At 39.5% G+C, this 19,609-nt stretch overlaps 1 protein-coding gene across 2 annotated transcripts in view; it reads left to right on the forward strand.

Annotated features, from left to right (window-relative positions):
• Positions 1-253: 253 nt before the first annotated feature.
• Positions 254-19,609, forward strand: part of rhpn2 (rhophilin, Rho GTPase binding protein 2) — a 32,460-nt gene continuing 13,104 nt past the window's right edge. The window contains exons 1-3 of one of the 2 annotated variants that reach the window (XM_034299725.2): positions 254-571; positions 6,901-7,016; positions 15,055-15,183. In XM_034299725.2, the coding sequence (XP_034155616.1) occupies positions 503-571; positions 6,901-7,016; positions 15,055-15,183 (314 nt within the window). In that variant the 5' untranslated portion in view covers positions 254-502. The remainder of the gene's footprint in view (positions 572-6,900; positions 7,017-15,054; positions 15,184-19,609) is intronic. The other variant, XM_034299724.2, reaches the window with a different exon arrangement.

Genomic DNA, 19,609 nt, shown 5'->3' on the forward strand with positions numbered 1-19,609 from the left:
CGACTCCACCATGTTTTCTTACTGACACAACACCCCCAACTCGGAAACTCGGAGCTCAAAGAAAATCCCGAGTTTCCCTCTCGTAATTACGACTTTTTGGTGGTTTTACAATGTAAATACGATCTTTCCGACGTGACTTGAATGCAGCGCGGTTAAAGCGAGGGATCACGTGCGCTCCTCTGTCTTCACTCCTATTGGTAGTCGCTGAAGTCAAGTCGCTCCAAATTTGCATAAAGTTACGTACAGAGGCGCAGGTGAGCGCGAGCGTCCACTTCCGTCACAGTGCGGGGCGGAGCGTTCTCACCTACCACACCCCTACTCACTCACTCACACACACACACACACACACACACACAGGACAGTCAGAGTTTGAAAGGAAGAAGAAAAAGACGAGTTCCGAATCAACTGCCTGGTTAAATGCGCATCTGCTGATCTCCTGGTGAACAACTTCTCACTTTCTGAATTTTAATCAAAGCCAGGTGCTGCGGTTGAAATCTCAGAAATGACGGACGCGATAATACCAAACGGATGCAAGAGCAGCGGAGTGGCTGAGAATGACTACTTCCGAAAGGTGAGAGTCACAGAGTTTCGGTGAGCGTTCGACTGTTTGGGCTTCGATAAGTGACCTGTGTGCTGAGCCACTCACCTAGTCCTGCTTTCTGCCCAGTTTCTTCAGCATTTCTCACAGAGTCTCTCTCTCTGTCTCTGTCTCTGTGTCCCTCTCTCCGTCTCTCTCTCTCTCTCTCTCTCTCTCTCTCTCTCTCTCGCTGTCACTGTGTCTTTCTCTCTGTCTCTCTCTCTGTCTCTGTCTTTACTCTGTCTCTCTCTCTGTCTCTGTGTCCCTCTCTCCGTCTCTCTCTCTCTCTCTGTCACTGTGTCTTTCTCTCTCTCTCTGTCTCTGTCTCTCTCTCTCTCTGTCTCTGTCTTTACTCTGTCTCTCTCTCTCCGTGTCTCGCTCTCTGTCTCTGTTTCTGTCTCTCTCTCTGTTTCTCTCTGTCTCTGTGTCCCTCTCTCCATCTCTCTCTCCCTCTCTCTGTTTCTCTCTCTCTGTCTGTTTCTCTGTCCCTCTCTCTCTCTCTCTCTGTCTCTGTGTCACTATCTCCGGCTCTCTCTCTTTCTCTCTCTGTCTTTCTCTCTCCCTCTCTGTCTCTCTGTGTCTGTCTCTCTCTCTCTCTCTCTCTCTCTCTCTCTGTCTCTCTCTGTCTGTCTGTCTCTCTCTCTGTTTCTCTCTCGCAGTTTTTTTCTCTCTGTCTCTGTGTCGCTCTCTCTGTTTCTCTCTGTCTGTCTCTGTGTCCCTCTCTCTCCCTCTTTCTCTTTCTCTCTCTCTCTCTCTCTCTCTCTCGCTCTGTTAAAAGGTAAAAGTAAGCTTTGCCTGGTTTCTGAAAGAGCACATGCTTTTGTAGCTGTGTGTATCACTGAAATGTTATGTTGTTATGTTATGATTGTAGCACACAACCAAAGGCAATGAGCTTTTAAAAGAAAAAAAAAACTGAATGTTTTTCTCTCACTTAGAAATGTCAAGCTTATGTTTAGTTGTATTTTATTAATTTATTTTTTATTGTGTAATCCAGCATGTAAACAACAGCAACCTGAGCTAAAGGACTGAAACTGAACTGCCATGTTTTTGAGAAACACACAAATGTGGGATAAAAACAGAAGGAGTCAGGTTTTTTGCTTTTTCTGGTTTTTATTTGATAAATAAAAATAAAAAAAGTTATTAATAGGCCTAGATTGAATAACAAGCCAATTGTTATTGGAAAACCCGTGGCCTATGACTTCAGATCAAACGCATGAAGTGAAAATAAAGCTGTTTAGAAGAAAGGAGAGTTGGCACTACTTTTGAGCGTGAAAGAGAAATGGACAACATAACTCACTGGACATCCTGAGTTATGGCTTATGAATTCCTTTGAGGTATTTATGCCCAATACACATTCCTTTAAAGTCTTTCCATTACTGCGTTCTTCCCACGAATGATGGATTTTGTCTTTGCATGAGATACAAGTCTTGGTTTGGAATTTTAACGTTAAGAATCCATGGTCCTGCCTTAAACAAGTGCAGTGAAATAGCACTTATTAGCGTATGTGTGTGTGTGTGTGTATACGTATTAAGTAAAGACTGTAATTATGTAAAACATGACGTTTGTGTGTTAGTTTAGCTGGTCCGATCTGAGCGGAGGAACCTGTGTGGTCACATATTTGCTCATTCATCCGTGTGGTGTTGTCTTTTTTGTCTAACCGCATGTGTATCCAAGTGCTGAAAAGAGTCTTTTGTCTCTGTGGAAGCACAGCTTTGCTTGTGAACTGTATCTGCCCTTCTGCTTTGTCCTGTTCTTCCTGGAACCAATAAAGTGTATCGTAGCCAGAAACTATTCGGACAATGAGATTGAAGGGTGTAACATCGCCGTCTCACATAAACTGACCGTTCTCATGAGCACTTGTCTGATCAGCAGCAGACTGTACAGGGAAACTGCCATTGCACTGGAACTTAAATATAATCAACTAATCTAGTTCTAGAGTGAATGTAGTTAAGGATATCAGTCTGATTGAATCATTTTTGAATTTTATTTTATTAATTGATCCATCTTGTAGTGTCACCAAGACTCTGACAGCTTTACATTCGGTTCCAAAAAGGTCCCATTGAGCACTTTAAGGGTTCCTTTAGTCTGAAATTTTGGGAGAAACGCCAAAATTTCTATGTAGAATCTTGCATTATGGGATTTTCCTTTCAGACACTATTCCATGTAGAACCTCTTCAAAAAGCTAGAATATCCAGCTGTGAACCCGTCCAGCTGTGAACCCATGACTGGGGTTGGTTTAGAGACAGGTGGTTGAATAATTTTGAGTTAGAGAAGGAAAAGTAGTGGCCCTGCAATGGACTGATGTCCCATTTAGGGCGTATTCTTGCCTCATGGCCAGTGTTTGAGTGAGTGAATCCATTGCAGCCATGACCAGGATAAAGCACTTACTGAAGATGAATGAAGGAGTAAAAAAAAAAACACAAAAACCCTGTTTCACTTAAGCTGAAGATTTTAGCTAAGCAGATTTTCGACTGTAGAGAACTGATCCTTGCAGTATTTATAGATAAGTTGAAACATGATAACATGAAATAAGAAAAGTTTGTGGCCAGTGGATAATGATAAGTGGGGTATGGTTTCGGACTAGTAGATCAGAATAATGCGGCATGAGCACGAACATGAAGATAACTTGCCGGAGATCATTTTGTGCCAGCTCATGAGTGGTTAATCGGGGTTAATGATTGTTTTTGATCAGATTGTTTTAGGCCAATCGATGAAGAATGAGTGGTGATTAGAGCAAATAGTTCTTTTGTATAATAATTCAAGTCCAGCATGAACTCAAGGTCGTAGCCAGGTAGAGAAAATGGATTGGGCTTGTTTATGGGATGATTGTTAGTAAGACTTGGTCTTGGTATCGTGCATGTTGCAAGATAGTTTTGTGACAGTAGATAATGCAGATTATTTTGGGTCGGTAGAGAATAAGATGTGGTTTGTTGGTTTTGGGCAAGTAAGTCAGTATTTAAGGAATGTTTTTGATTAGTAGATTGCTTTTAATCTGTGGATATTACAGAGTGGGTGGAAGGTGTTGGGACACAAAGAAATGGAAGTGGATGGGTGGTTTTGGTCATGAAGATGAAGAGAGGGTGGGGATGGTTTCAGGAAAGTATGTAATGCGGGTTAGGGGATGCAGATTTGGTTTGGTAGCTGTTGTGCTGTGACTATACTTTTGGCAGAGTAGATAATCTGTATCGAGTGAGAAAGTTTTAGGATAATAGAAGATGAGTTGAGAAGTGGGGAGTAATTTGATAATGGTAAAAGTGGCAGATTGGGGAGATGGTTTTGAATCGTTGCTTCAGCTGTCTCTGTGGCCAGAGAGTAGGAATCGCAGATTCGGCATGTTCTACTTGTCTTTCCTCTGTTGACGTCGCAACTAGCCAAAATCAGCATGCAGCCAAACCACACACACTAATGTAGCGCAGATGTTTCGGCTTCTCCCGAAGGCTGGGAAGAGTTGTATAATTGTAAAATAACCCTGCTACGTCTCAGTGTTCCAGACAGAACAGTAAACAGTAAACGATTAGCATGAGAACTAGTGAGAGAGCAATAGTTGTGGGTCTGTTCTTTGGAAATTTTCATATTGAATTTCATATTGAATTCATATTGTATTGAATGTAGCGAAAGCTGAAATCAGCTTGAAAATGGATGCATCATGCAATAATTATAGTAATGGTGTCTGTTTTTCAAGAAACTGTATAGGTGTGTAAGAAGAAAGCAAGAGAGAGAGAAAGAGCGAGAGCTAACCTATTGTTTAGCTCTCGTTACTGGTCTCCTGATACAGTTTCACTCGACTGATAATTGCTTGTGGCAGATTTTCCATAGTGATCCACAAACTCTGTGCTGTTAGAGACTCTGTGAAAAGCTGGTGAAATTATGGCATGCTTGCTACAATATTTGGGGTTGGAATCTCCTGGGTCACATTTGGCCACAGTGACCATCCCTCTCATTAGGAAAAATGAAAGTTGTCAAATGTATAGTGACAGCTTTTGTTCAAGTTCAAACACATTTTTCTTAAAAAAACACTAGTACAGTATATGTAGTTTTGAGCGTCGCCTAATTCATCAATGAAATGGGCCTCTGCTCTTTTGGTAGTTGGTAATATCTGCTTTAATGTAGACTTTGGTATCATCATTATACCTTTTGCTTTCAGAAACATTTCCTTTTAGGATGCTTTCATATTTGTTAGTCTGTTTCCCAGGTCGAAATCAGAGCAAAATTGTTGCTTTTGATTTATTTGGTCGTGTAGGGCTGAAAATGCGCTCGTAAATCTCTTTCAATCAGTGGCACAAAAAGTTAAACGATCCTTTGGCAAATGTGTAGAGATTGGAGCATGGAGCTAAATAAACGATTAGATAATTATATAACTAATAATCTTTTTGTGTATTGCATCTAGTCTTTATTTAGTTTTTTTGTTCACCTGTCCAAATATCCGGAGCACGTTGAGTTTCTGCAGCGCTACAGCTCTGTCCTTTGGCTCAGTTTCTCCTCATAGCTCAGTTTAGCAGCAGCTACAAAACAATGCTGCAACCGAAAAAACCCGGCAAAATACAGTTCCCGCAGTGGGTTTGATTCAGAGTCAAATCTCTTTCTCACTGAAATCAAACCATACTAGAGTTCAGTTGAAACTGAAAACAGACCACCTCGCTCCGATTCGCTCAGACAGCACCTGAATGTGATGTGTTGCTGAGTTCTCACCTGTCTAAACAAAGTGCACCAAGGGGGAAATACACCAGGGATTGAATCAGACACAGTAAAAGACACAGTCTGTACACGTGAAAGCTCCCTTAGAACCCCCAAAAGTTCAGTCTCGCTTTGAGAGTCTGTTCGAGCTAGAAACATGTTTAATTCCTGTGTAAGCATGATGGAAAAGGACGTCTCTGGTGGGTCAGAACGTTTCTTCTGTTCACCAACTGATGGTTTTTGTCTCTGCATTTGAAGGGTGTAATGTGCCTCCTATCTCAAGCAAACAAAGTGATAAGGATACCATTTCACTATCCTGAAGTAATCATGATAAATGTCAAGAAGGTGTAGACCAGGGATGTCCAATCTTATCCACAAAGGACCGGTGTGGGTGCAGGTTTTCACTCCAATCAAGCAGGAGCCACACCTGACTCCACCTGTTTAATCAGTTGACCCTGGGTTTCAGTAGACTCAGGTGTGGCTTCTGCTTGGTTGGAATGAAAACCCATGTATAATGTGTGTGTATGTTAGACTGCACCTGTCCTGTAGTTACTTGGCTGTTTTTGTAGCTCTTTTAGCAGGTGTGTACTTTGCGAATGTTCCCAACCCACTAAAGTAAATATTATTAACTATTTCTCCATCCACAGCAGAAACTTTCGGCAGGTTTCATGACAAATGTATCGAAGCAAGATTTTTATTTTTTTTTTTATTATTTATTTATTTATTTTTTTTAAATAATTGACTTCCTAAGTTTTTTTTTTTTTTCCTATATGCATAGATATGAGTATTAGACCCAAGACCAAGTGGTGTACCGTGCCTTTGTGTGAGATAATCGCCGGGCGCTGGGTATTGTGTGGAATGTTTGTGTACGTAAGTGTTGAGAGGGCTTTTCTAGAAAGAACCCATCCTGAGCGACAGTGATTAATGCGCCTCTCCATTCAGCAAACTTTATTTAGGTGGGGCTGAAGAATGTGATGTCATTTAGCCGGGAATGTTCCACTTTCTGTCACGTGTTCTCTCTCTGTGAGCTGGTCTTGGGTGCGACACGCTTCAGTGACACAGTGTATGAAGTATGTACACAGGATATGGATGCCATTTAGACAGTATAATATTAAAATGCCTAAGCCTTGAGTAAGAGCTGGTAGTGATAACAGTTAATGCTGTGTTATCTCAGTATGACTAACTCCAATATATTGCTTCTGTTTATGAGTCCCTCTGTGTTATTGTTTATACAGTGTATTTAGTACATATAATTAAAAAAAATTCATTTTTATTAGTGTAGTAGTCAAAATCGTATTTAGGCATCCACCAATCTGATCTTTGGACCAGTATTGGTGTAAAACACTGGATCATCATTAGATCAGCTTTAATATATATTTTCAGTCTGACACTCTGGGATGTTTTATGCCATGAACACGTAATGGTGTCTGACATAAAAGATCCTGCACGTGAGCACCAGACACACGTTGTCCATCATACCTGCGATGTATCGACGGTTTTTAGATTTGTATTAAAAATGTGAACATGGAAGACGTATCCATAATTGTATTAATTAATTAACTAAGAGTCTTAGTGCACCTGTTTTTTATTCAGCTTTTTAAAATCTCTCTCTCTCTCTCTCTCTCTCTCTCTCCCTCTCTCTCTCTCAGGGCTGTAACCCGCTGGCTCAGACCGGTCGCAGTAAGCTTCAAAACCAGAGAGCGACACTCAATCAGCAGATCATCAAACAGATGAGAATGAGAGCGGGAGCTGAGAATCTCCTCAAGTATGTAACACATGCAAACACACAAGTGCACAAAGGCAGTGGCTCTCACGTACTTACATGTACACCTGCAAACCCACACACATACATATACATACACATACACATGTACAGTTAATGCCGTGTTATCTCAGTATGACTAACTCCAAGATATTGATTCTGTGTTATTATTTGTACAGCATTTAATGAACTAGAAGGAATGTTCTTGACTTATTAGTGTATTAGTCAGAAATATTGGTGTAAAACACTGGATCAGCATTATACATATATGTACATACATATAAGCCTTTGCACCTAATTCATAACACACAAAAATTTGAAATGAAGGGAGGACAACAACCATTTGTTGACATTTACACTGGGCAGTTTAAATCCTGTCAATCACTTGTCTCTTAATCCTGTCTTAATGTTGCCATTGTCTCACATCCATCCTGTAGATGTTTTTATAACGTATGATACGTGAAAGAGTGAGTGCTGAAACATGCGAGTAATCTCATGTCTCCATCTTGAAGGCTGGCTTATATGCTGATCTCATGTTTGACAGCAAGTAATGACACACCTTGAGAGAATGCCGTGTGCGAGCGTGCGAGTGTGTGCTTATTTCAGCGCCCATACCTTAGGAAAATACAAACATAAGAGTATGTTGGATCATCTGGGTTTGTGTTCTTTGGCCTCTTGGAGTTAAACAAAGTCGAATGTGGATAACTGTGACTGTATGTGTTTATTCTAGCATTTATTTTATCCTCAAGACTAGATATATTTCATCTCGTCTTACATTTGTGCTTCAGAGTTGTTAATGTAATTTTCCTTTTCTTGGATTAGATTATATTCGGGTGTTTCCTTTAAATAGGGTGCGCTGGGATTTAAATTTCCTATGATTCATTCTTACAAGAATAACAATTTATTTCCTGATTTACTATAACATAATTGCGTGGTTTATCTGTTTTTATGACTGGGAGTCCAAAATCAATTTCCTGTCTTGATTAAACTCGAGAAGGCTGTGATAATAATTAACCTGAAAAACATAATCTTGTCATAAGGAGTTTTTGCTGTGACTATTTTCTTTGGCTTTGTACGACCCCACTGAGTAAAAGTGATGCTACCTAATATGAAATGTCTTATGCAATTTGATTTTCCAGAGCAGTAACAGAACAGCTCCTGGGGAAACAACAGAAGTAAACAATAGGGAGACACCCATCATCAGAGCAGATCATATCAGCTCACATCTGGTTCAGTCGTCTTTAAAATATGAGATGAATGATATAATGGAGAAGATGAGAGGAAGTCAGTTTATTCATTTCTGTCTTGATTCAACATTGCCAGGAGTTCTGTGGTTTTCTCCCTCCGATCCTTGCTGACTTATTAAACTTCCACTTACTCCTTTGTGCTGATCCAGAATCAGGTTTTTTGTAGTTTAACCTTAGTGTCTGAAATGGCAAGACTGCATGCAGGTCAGTGAGTGATCACAGTGCCCGAGGCTAAAGAGTTTCATTAGTGGCCTGGAAACCCTACATACCCAGATGACTGCCATAAACTTAGTTTCCTGTTGTGTCTGTCTGTGTGTGTGAGAGAGAGAGAGAGAGAGAAGCGCACACTCAAGCCTTGGACTTATCAGTTGCTATAGCAATGTTTTATGTTTTTGGTGTTCCACAGTAGTATTGCACACTTTCGCTGGGTTGGTCTTTCAGTTGAAGAATGTGATTAGTTCCTCTGATGTCCTTGTGGCCTCCAGTTTCCCATGATAGACTTCTCTTCTCTTCTCGTCTCTTCTCGTCTCTTCTCGTCTCTTCTCTTCTCACCGTGCAGCCAGAAAAGCCCCCAAAAGGACATCAACCGATTTTAAAGTCCTAAATATCCAGTCTACACTTTTTATTCTGAATTTGTGGCTGTAGTATAGGACTGCTCTCACTTGAACTGTTGGCCATTTAACAAAAAAAAAGAAGAAAAAAAACTGTGATGGTGTTAATAGTCCACTACATCTGGCTGTGCCAGTGTAAATCCACTGTTCACACTAAAAGTATGCAAACTAAGCCATTAGAGACATAACCATTGAGACTCAGCGTAGCAGAGAAAGAGATTTGCATTTCCTGTTACAGGGCTGTAATCGTGTAGGTGTACAAAAGCATAAGAGCAGGTTGTCGATTCCCCCATCTAGAATAACACACTTAACTAGGTTTCATTTCTGACCTTAACAATATTTCCTTAAGTGGGCTCTCCTTCATGTGTGTAAACAGATTACCAAAAAAGTGTCCAAGAATAAATCCTAGTGCTCACACAGGTGATGCAATATTTCACCTCTGCTGTTTTCCACATATGTTACCACACACTGGGAAAACACACTGTCATGCCCAGTATCATCAGCGCCATTATATTTCCTCTTATTCAAATAAAGCCAGATAGGCTTTAACAGCACAGTGGTGTGTATCAGTGATAGCCAGTAGCCCTGCTACTGATGGAAGTCTGTTAGACCCAGCTGTCTTTTCATAATAATGCAGAGTGAATGTGCTGGAAACAGCATGCATTTTACAGCTGTGAGAGAAAAAAAGTATGTATTATATAACACACACAAATTATTTAGTGTTATTGATGGAATATGTAAAATAAACTCTTACATTTAGTTAAATGGTAAAGCTTCCTAAATTGGCAATCACCTCAGTTCACTGTTTTCTGTAGAACATATACAGTGGGGTCCAAAAGTTTGAGACCACTAATGAAAATGCTTTTATTATGAATGCCTGTTAATAATCTTAGAATTTCTTAGTATTTGGTGTTAGTATGTCCCCCTTTTGCTTTAACGACAGCCTGCATTCGAGCTGGCATGACGCCACAATTTTGCATAAAATGCGATGATCCATGTTAGAGCAAATCCATTCGAGTGTTTTCTAAACACATGCTTCAGTTGAAGGGATAATACTGACCTTTTGTACAACAGGGTTACCATGATCAGTATCATAAATTTGTTTACATTTAAATAGTGACTAGTGCAGAATCTTGAATATTCAAGATTGGGAAAGCGTCACCTGGTCTTTTTCCAATCTACAGCTGTCCAGGTTTGGCGAACCCGTGCCCACTGTAGCCTCAGCTTCCTGTTCTTGGATTATTCCTGTTCCTCAGATTACTGTTCTTTCACTGTAGTGAAACCTGAAGTGGAGTCCATTCCATGTTGTGCATTCAGAGATGCTTTTCTGCACACCATGGCTGTAAAGAGTGGTTATTCGAGTTACTGTAGCTCAAATCAGTCTGGCTATTTTCCTCTGACCTTACTCATCAGCAAGGTATTTTCACCCGCAGAACTGCAGCTCACTGGATGTTTTTTGCTTTTTGCACCATTCTCTGTAATCTCTAGATAGTACTGTGTGTGTGAATCCCATGAGATCAGCAGTTTCTGAAACACCAACAAACTTGCCGTAGTCAAAGTCACTGAGATCACATTTTTGCCCATTCTGATGTTTTTTATGTGAACACTTAAAGAAGCTCTTGATCTTTATCTGTGTGATTTATGTCAAGGTGCTTTTGAAGCAGTTTGGGCAGCTTGTGGTGGCCCAGCTCCTTACTCAGACAATTTATGGTGGTTTTTCCTTTAATTTGTCACCTGTCTATATATAACATCACCGATAAGCCAAAGATTAACAACCTTTTTAAAGCTGCTGATCACTCCTGTGTAGTGGTTAGAAAGTTTAGCCCATTCCACTGTGCAAAACTGTTCCAGTTCACATCTGTTCTTGGGATGTTTGTTTTAATAACTTGTTTTATATTTTTCTATAGAGTTTTATTTGAGATTGAGGTCAGAGCTCTGACTCTGACTGTCATTCTCAAATACAGAATGTCTACTGTTTGTCACTCTGATTTAAAACCCAAAAGAGGTTGAGTTATGCAACACCATGGAGAGGTGATATAGATTTTTTTTTTTTTATAGATGTAGTATGCACTGATCCCTGAAAGTAAAGTAGTCTCATAATAGAATTGTTTTACATGCATACATATGCATTTCTTCTCTTTGTAAACAGTTCTGACATTAGACATTAGAAATCCTTTTCCAGTCTTCTGAAGATTTACAAGGTTTCTGTTGAGGCCCTGTGAAATCTCTTTTGATCATGTAATATTACCCTTGAAGAAAATTATTGTAAATTACAGGCAACCAATTATATGGGTTTTTTTCTGAGAGAGAAAGTTAGACGCACTAATGAACTAACTATAAAACCTTTCTCCAGTTACTCTTTTCTGAGGAGGTCATTATCCTAGACGTTCACATACGTTTTCTATCAGCGACCTTGACTATGTAAACCCTTTGCTAAGTAACAAACAGTCTGGTTCTAAGAAAAAGTTGTGTGTCTTTGATAAGCCTGACTTTATTATTAATATATGCCAAATCGGAGCCACTCGATGTAAGCAGCTTATGCAGAAACCCAGAACTCACGAACTGTAACTAGAGCTAAACTTAATATTAATCCTAACATAATCTGGCCTCAGTGTCACATCTAGAGTACCCTTCTCTTCATAACAAGGAAACTGCATGCCATTCATTTCTTCAGATAAGAGCATCCCTAATGAACCTCTTTTGAGATTATTGTTGCTGTGAGGATGGGCCTCAGGATAACAGAAGGCAACCCCTTAGAGGCCCCAGTGTCAAGGATACACTATTCTAACAGTGTGGGTACAGCCAGGGCCATGTTTATATATACACCCACTTACACAGGGTCATAATGTACATCAAAGGAGAGAGTTCTAAATGGTTCATGGGAGATATGACACCTGGAGCAAGGCTGTAGTTCAGCACTTCACCTTTGACACTTAAAGCTGTAACAAGATATAATCCTCAGAGGTCACAGTGACACAAGCCGAAGCTCGGTCAGTACATACTCTAAGCATAGTCATCCTTGTACCGAATAAAAACAGAACACACACACACACACACACACACACAAAAGAAATTTGCCAGCTGTGGAAGCATGAGTTAATGGAAGTGCTGGCTATGGTTTCTAAAAACAAAAAAAAGAAAAGGGAACTGCTAAAAATAGCATATATATATATATATATATATATATAATATGTCACTCAGAGTTATACCAAACTAGCTTACTACCTGTTCACTGACTCACTGTTTTCCTAAACTAAAATTGCCTGATTTTTGCTTGAACCCAGTGAAAACCGAGTCTTTGTTTGGAGAAAGTGAAGAAATTTACCTTCCAGTTCAATATAAAGAACGGCATACAAAAACGCTCGGAGATTTTTGATCTATTTTTATCTGAGACTTTGTACTTCTCAAAGTTCACACAGGTATACCGATCACCCAAGAGGCATTTAATTTAAAAAAAAAAGAAAAAAAAAGGTTTTGTGAAGACTTTTCAAACTGTGAAATGTGAGCTTGCTGTATAAATAATGATAATTGATCACAATAGCTCTTTCACTGTCTCTTTCTTTTCTGAATGCATGTGCTTGTAGTCATATGTCTTCGGTATGTCCGCATTCTTTCTGTGGCCTTTGTGTCAGTAGAACAGGTTCTGTTGATCTCCTGTTTTGTGTTATTTCCCACTTTCCACAGAGACACTGTGTTAGTCTCAAGACAGTTGGTTTGAATGTACAGGATAATAAACTGTCTATTAGAATATTATAGATATTCTTATTTACAATGTAGCACACCTTAGTCTGTTTGAAATACTTTCATTCTGCCATTAAAACTAATTCAGGAGTTATATATGAGCTCAGCTAGTGATGACAGGAAATGAGCTCCAGAACTCCAAATGAGGACAAGTCATGTCTGAGATTAGATGATAATGTGGTATCTGGAAACCTTTAGGCACAGAATGTGTGTGCTGTACTAGTTAGCTAACTTTGATTACTTTCTGTGATGAACAAAGTAGCTTTCATTATTATGGTGTACTCTGATAGATTTGGCTAGGTAAAGAATAAAAATGACAGGATATGCTATTCTAGGAAAATAAACCGTTGTTAAGTTGATTATTTTCTAATACCAGACCATTCTGAATAGTTTTATTCCTCTCATGCCACAACAATTAGCAAACATCTATAATTGTTTTATTTATTAAAGAATGACATACTTTACTTATCTTTTTTTTATACTCTGGAGACTCCTTCCAAAATGCTACAGAAACTTTGCAGAAAATGCCACCATATCAACATTGACACATGTTCTTATAGAAATAATAAAATGTTTTGAATAAAGCACATTAATAAAACATTTTTGATTTGTCTTGTAGCCAGCGGTACTGTCGGAGCTGTCGTGATAGAAAATTAATCAATCTTCTGACCAATCAGATTTGAGAATGCAACAGCGCTGTGGTATAATGTTTAATAAATTGCAGAAATGAGATGCAAATTGAGACTCAGGCACTGATATCCAGCTTGTTTCAACATTTGACAAATGCAAGCCTTTTTACTAGCAGTTAATTCGGAGCTAGCGAGTATTTAGAAGGTCAGAATGACATGGAGGCGTTTCCAAATACGTAGTGATTCAGAATTTGTAATATATGTAAAGATGTCGAGATTTTGCCAGACCAGTTTTAGTCATTTAGTGGCATTAAAAATAAAACGTATTAACAGTTAATTATTCTACATAGATTATTTTTGGTGGATTAAACATACTATAGTGTAAAGATGTACTTTTAATGGCTACTTTTTGTTAAATGGTTTAACCCAGAATCTAAATTCACAGTTGTATTTGTTAGCGGGACTAAAATAGGTTCTCAACAAAGAGAAATGGCTTATCTAAAACAAACAGGCCACGTCAGGCTGAATTTGAAGGTGAGGGTTGAGAGAAAGATGAATCCAGTTATTGTCTTGTTTACATAGAAACGATGGGACATCCGCCAAGATAAAAGGCTGACTCACTGGCTTTTTCTGGGCAGCTCTTGTGCTAATGGCTGGTGGAGATCGTTTGTGTGCTTTTGAGCGGACCATAGTACTTGCTGTGTAGTGCACCTGCCTTGTCGGCCATTTTTCAAATCCTGCCTCTTGGTTGCAGCTGAAAGATATCCAGTAGCCATTCTTTCTGTTTCATTCCTTTGCAGTGAACTTAATGTTTATAAGGCATCTTTAATACCCTGCCTCTGGTAAAACCAATGGGTCAACCATTATATAGAAAGTTTAACAAACTGGCCAAAAGTGTTGAGTACAGCAGATTGTAAAATCATTCTGGGGGACGATCTGCTGGAATGGACTTCTTGATCATTTCTTAAGACATCTAGATGCCCCTAATATACAGCAAATAAAGAAATGACGGGCAAGAATTTATTCTACCTACTTAAAGTGTGTGTAGAAATGCTTTGCTGATGCTGAACTTTGAGCTGGTTATGGGTACTTATGACAAGTGTGTGTCGAAAATTGCTAAGCTGCTCATTTGAAGTTGCTGAAAGTTTGACAGGTTGACACAAGTGCAAAGTTGTCTGCCATGTCAAATGTCAAAGGGGAAAAGCTGTTCAACCCACATGCTTGAACAGAGGTGCAAACATCTATTGTTTAGCCGTAGAGTATGCTATTTTTGACCCCTCGCTCTGGAGATTTTCAGCTAAAGCAGCGATCAGGCGAAGCACGAATAAAATTCACTCAGCAGAAAAGCAGGTTCCCTGAAGGGGAATGTATGCGGGATATGAAAGACACGCGTTTGTTTCCAGTAGCGGCTACTTTTCGCTTTGCACTGACTTTTATCTAGGTGAACATTGACCTGGGAAATACAGTAGCCTCAGGCTTGTGGCCAAAAGATGGTTTAAAAAACTGGAAGAGCTGCTTATTGTTAAGTAGCGCTCACACCGGACTTTTGCATGGTTATCCTGGTTATATTTTATTATTAGCAATGTTGGCACCTCTGCATAAGAAAGAGAATCATACAGGTGTGTGTGTGTGTTGCTGTGGACATACAGGTTCTTGTCAAAACTGATGACACAGCTGTTTTTGTTTGTTCCACAAAAAAGTGGCCATGAGTAAAGCTCTTGTCAGGAATCTAGGGTTTTTAAAATAATGACAGAGAAATCTTAAAAGCAAAAACTTCTAATTTTCTCTCTTTCACTGTCTCCCTCTCTCTCAGGGCTACAGCCAATAATAAAGTACGAGATATGGTACTGCTGGAGTTGAGTTACGTGAACTCCAACTTGCAGCTTCTTATGGAGCAGCTGGAAGGTCTGAACAGTTCAGTAGAGGTTTACCAGAATGTGCAGTAAGTACACACACACACACACACACACACACACACACACACACACACACACACTGATCATATTACGATCCTTGCGAGTGCCTTCCATTGACAATAATTAATGCAGCTAATTAATGCTATGCATACATGTAAATCCAACCTTAAACTTAGTAACCAAAAGGAAACATTTTGACTGTAGTTTTTATTTTATTTAAACTTATTAATTATTATTAGTAATTATTATTTATAAAGCATATTTTCAGTTTCACAGTATTAAAGTTTCATGTTCTAGTTTATGACTAGGTTGCACAAAGAAACATTTAAGCCTTCACCTGGATAAAATCCAAGCTTATCTCTTAACCCAGTTGCACCATCATTTAATCCTGGTTATATTTTTAGAATTTTATACACCTGGTATTTTAGCATTTTTGTTTGAATGACCTGACTTTTAATACTCTAAAACAGACGTGTACTTTGTACTCTTACCCATGAGGCCCACTTTCCAGTTTTTTGAGAACTAAGGTTTGGCAATGGCCAACATGTGAGATTGGGTTAAGGGTACAGGCCTTGCGGAGAGTGTCCGTTAATATCGGAGAGTTCAAAACACCTACGCAAATATCAATTGGCTCATCTGCCATTTTTATTGTGTAAAAGTATTTTGGTACTTTCCATGTCACCTCTCACCGCACCCTCCCCTTGCAATTCCTTCTCCCAGTTTGAATGCCTCTACTGTGAAATGTGAAAATCTTACCAAGGAATAGGTATAAGCGAATTGTTTATTATTGAATGTTTGAGTTGAGAAATATTAGAAATATTATTTCTAATATTCTTAGGGACACCGCATTCATATTGTACAGTTAATACTAGCACTGTCTAGTAATAGTGATTAAACTGTAATAAAGCATAAGAAAAGCCTGGTGTTCAAAACCAGTAGCTTTTAGAGTAACATTGTTGCTGTTTATTTGATTAGTCATGGTTTAGTGATTTATTCATCACAGGCCAGGTTTTAATATTTTTAATAAGTGTTTAATCACTGATTTATTAAGCCACGTGCACCATGAAAGAACCTGAAACGTAGATCAACAAATCCTTGATTAGCTCTAAATGAAGTATTGCTCTCCAAAATACTATTCCAGAGTTTAAGAGCACACAAGAAAAACTAGAAGAAAAATTTCCACTGTTTGAGTTGGAAGTGGTGTTTGGGATTTACAGTAGGCATCAACTGAGTGAAGTGGTGTGTTTGCTGAAAAGAGAGAGAACCATGATGAGTCAGCAGGAATACAGGACAGAGGAGGACTGCTCTCTGACCAGGACATTCTGTACCTCTTACTCCCCCCCTCCAATCCTTTTTATTGTCATTACGTAGGATAAACCTGGCTGGTGTTTAAGGAAAATGCTAGATGAGGCTTAATAAGCACACACAAACACACACTTGCTCTCGAAAGATTATAATCAAGGAGCCTCCCCTGCTCACTGCTTGCTGAACTGGTTCAGATGCTGCCAAACATGCCTTTTTGAGCCTGTTAGACAGGTAGACATAAACACACCTTCTATACATGTTTTTAAAAAAAAAAAAGAATGGAGAAAGGTGTTTATGAAAAATGAGAGAGACTCGTTAGTTACCTTGTCTCAAATCAACTATATGCAGGGACCTCACAAATACCAAGAAATACTTTTTGCCTCAGGAACAATGCTGCACTTGTTGCTGTTTTTTAGCATGCAGAAGATGGTTTCAGAGAAACTTTGGCACAAAGCTTTAGTGGCACACGAATGAGATATTCGTTGCCTGGTTCGATTTACAGGTCTGGGTCTGGGTTGGTCTGGGTTACACTATATACGTTAAAGTGCATTATGGCATCTTAGTAGTGTCATGTTTGGTTGAGTGAGAACGCTGACCTCTGGTCCATGTGAAAATGGTGATCTGCCTATCACTTCCAGTGACTTTGGGTGTGGTTTACAGTGTGTAAACACAGATCAAGTTTTACGCTGGTGGGAAAAGCCATGCTGTGATATGAGGAAATGCACTTCTTTCAGTATAAATTGAATAAAGAAGTGAGTGTCTGCAGCTCAGAAAGGCTGAATTATCCATGTACTGCAGTACTTTCAGGGAACTTTGTACTCTCCAAGAGTGAAGCCTTTCAACGATCACTGTTAAATAGCTAGAGCGAGTATCACACTGAACACTCTCTTTAACCGTAAGATGATCTTAGCTTTATGATGCTTTTGGGAAACTGGACGCTGATAGCCAGTGTTGTGCAGAAACAATGAAAAGTAAAGCAAATGGCTTGTAAGATTATGTGAACATGCATCCATTTTTTTTTTTCCCCCAACATGCACTATATGACCAAAAGGATCTGGACATCCGAACATGACACCCACATGTGGTTCTTCCTCAAACTGCTACCACAAAGTTAGAAGCACACAATTATCTAGAATGTCTTTGTATGCTGTAAAATTAAGTTTCACTGGAACTTCACTGGAACTAAGGGACCCAAACCTGTTCCAGCATGACCGTGCCCCTGTGCACAAAGTCAGGTCCATAAAGACATGGCTTCCGCTTGGGATGAATTGGAACACCGACTCCACCCCAGCCCTCCTCAACCGACCTCACTAATGCTCTTGTGGCTGAATGAGTGCAAATCCACACAGCCACACTCCAAAATCTACTGGAAAGCCTTCCCAGAACACTGGAGGCTGTTTGTAACAGCAAAGGGGGACCAACTGCTGGGATGTTCAGCAATCATATATTGGTGTGATGATCAGGTGACCATGTACATTCCCGGGCAAAAGAAAATAGGGCCAAGCCCAAAAATGGCAAAATATTAAGCTTTTAATGATCTTTAATGGTCAGGAACTTAACAAGAATTAAACAATTAGATAAAGGAACTTGGTATGGGAGAGCTTTTCCCTCTGATTTCTTTAAATGTTTAAGCCTTGTGGCCTTTAATGGGCTGCATCTGGTGTGGCAGATAACCAAATAATGACTAATCTTTTAAGAAAAAAAAAAAAAACATCCCAGATGATATTTTTGGAAAATTTTTACACTCACATGTATTAGTTTGAATTTTTCATCAGACATTTTAATCATTGTCATGATTTTACCTTTGCGTACAAGAATACTATATATGTGAATTTTCCTGCAGCAAAAGTATACGAGCAAATGGTGGCACAGGAGCTCTCAGGAGTGTGTTTGTTTCATTCTTGCTAATTTTCTGACCAATGATTTATTGTTAAAACCATTAAAAGCTTAGTGTTTACCATTTTGGGCTTGGCTTTATATAACACTTGCTTTGTGTTATACTCTCTCTAAACTGTATCTATTTGTAGATTTTTTTTTTTGTTGTTGTTGTCCCTCATAAGAATAACCTCACAGACTGCAAGCTTAGAGAGAGAGAGGGAGAGAGGGAGAGGGAGAGAGGGAGAGGGAGAGGGAGAGGGAGAGAGGGAGAGGGAGAGAGGGAGAGGGAGAGGGAGAGAGGGAGAGGGAGAGAGGGAGAGGGAGAGGGAGAGAGGGAGAGGGAGAGGGAGAGAGAGAGGGAGAGAGAGAGGGAGAGAGAGAGAGGGAGAGAGGGAGAGAGGGAGATTATAAGTCTGTGCTCAAGTGGTCCCTTTCTAGTAGAGATTCCTCGTCTCCAATAACAACCGAAAAACAAAAAGAGTAATTAGTGGTCAGATGGCAATGAGCTGAGACCCGTGTGTGTGTGTGTGTGTGTGTGTGTGTGTGTGTGTGTGTGTGTGTGTGTGTGTCTGTGTGTCTGTGTCTGTGTCTGTGAGTGTGTGTGAAAGCGTCCTTGAGAGGCCTGCTTTATTGCCTTTGAAAGAGATTTCTCCCAAATCTCAGGCATCTGCAAAAGGCCATTAATTCAGGATAAACCCTTCTTAAAGAGGGCCGGCTGTCTTCTGTAGCAGACTGTGCATGTAAGCGTGTTTACTAGAATAGTCTCAGCCTGTGTGCATCCAAAATAAAGCAGCCTGACAACGCACTATCACCTGCAGTCAATGTGTATCTAATCCTGAAGATAAGATTAAATAAATAGAACAGTAGATAGAGTACAGGGTCTAAAACACAAGTGTCTCACACAGCTCCGAGTGTATTTTTGACTGTAGGGCCCTTTAGTGTAAACAGCTCTGGCGGACAAATCAATGTAACACAACACTATATACAGGTCAGGAAATGGTGCTTTTGTGTGTATGGTAGGAACAAAATGGCATTGTTTCTAAATGTAGGTATATTTCTTCCTAATAACTGTCTGAAGGCTGCTCATTGTTATGTGCTTGTAATGAATAGTTTTAGCTATTTAACTAATAGCTGAATGAATATTTTATTTTTTACTTAACAGTGAGAAACCATGACAGAATGCTCATGTTATTTTTCTTAATATTGCAACTGTTAGATGCTTAGTAGTGTATTCAGAACATACAGGGATAAAAAAAATTGTGTACTTGC

This window comes from Pangasianodon hypophthalmus, chromosome 25 (genome assembly GCF_027358585.1).
Source record: "Pangasianodon hypophthalmus isolate fPanHyp1 chromosome 25, fPanHyp1.pri, whole genome shotgun sequence".
Lineage (NCBI taxonomy): Eukaryota > Metazoa > Chordata > Actinopteri > Siluriformes > Pangasiidae > Pangasianodon > Pangasianodon hypophthalmus.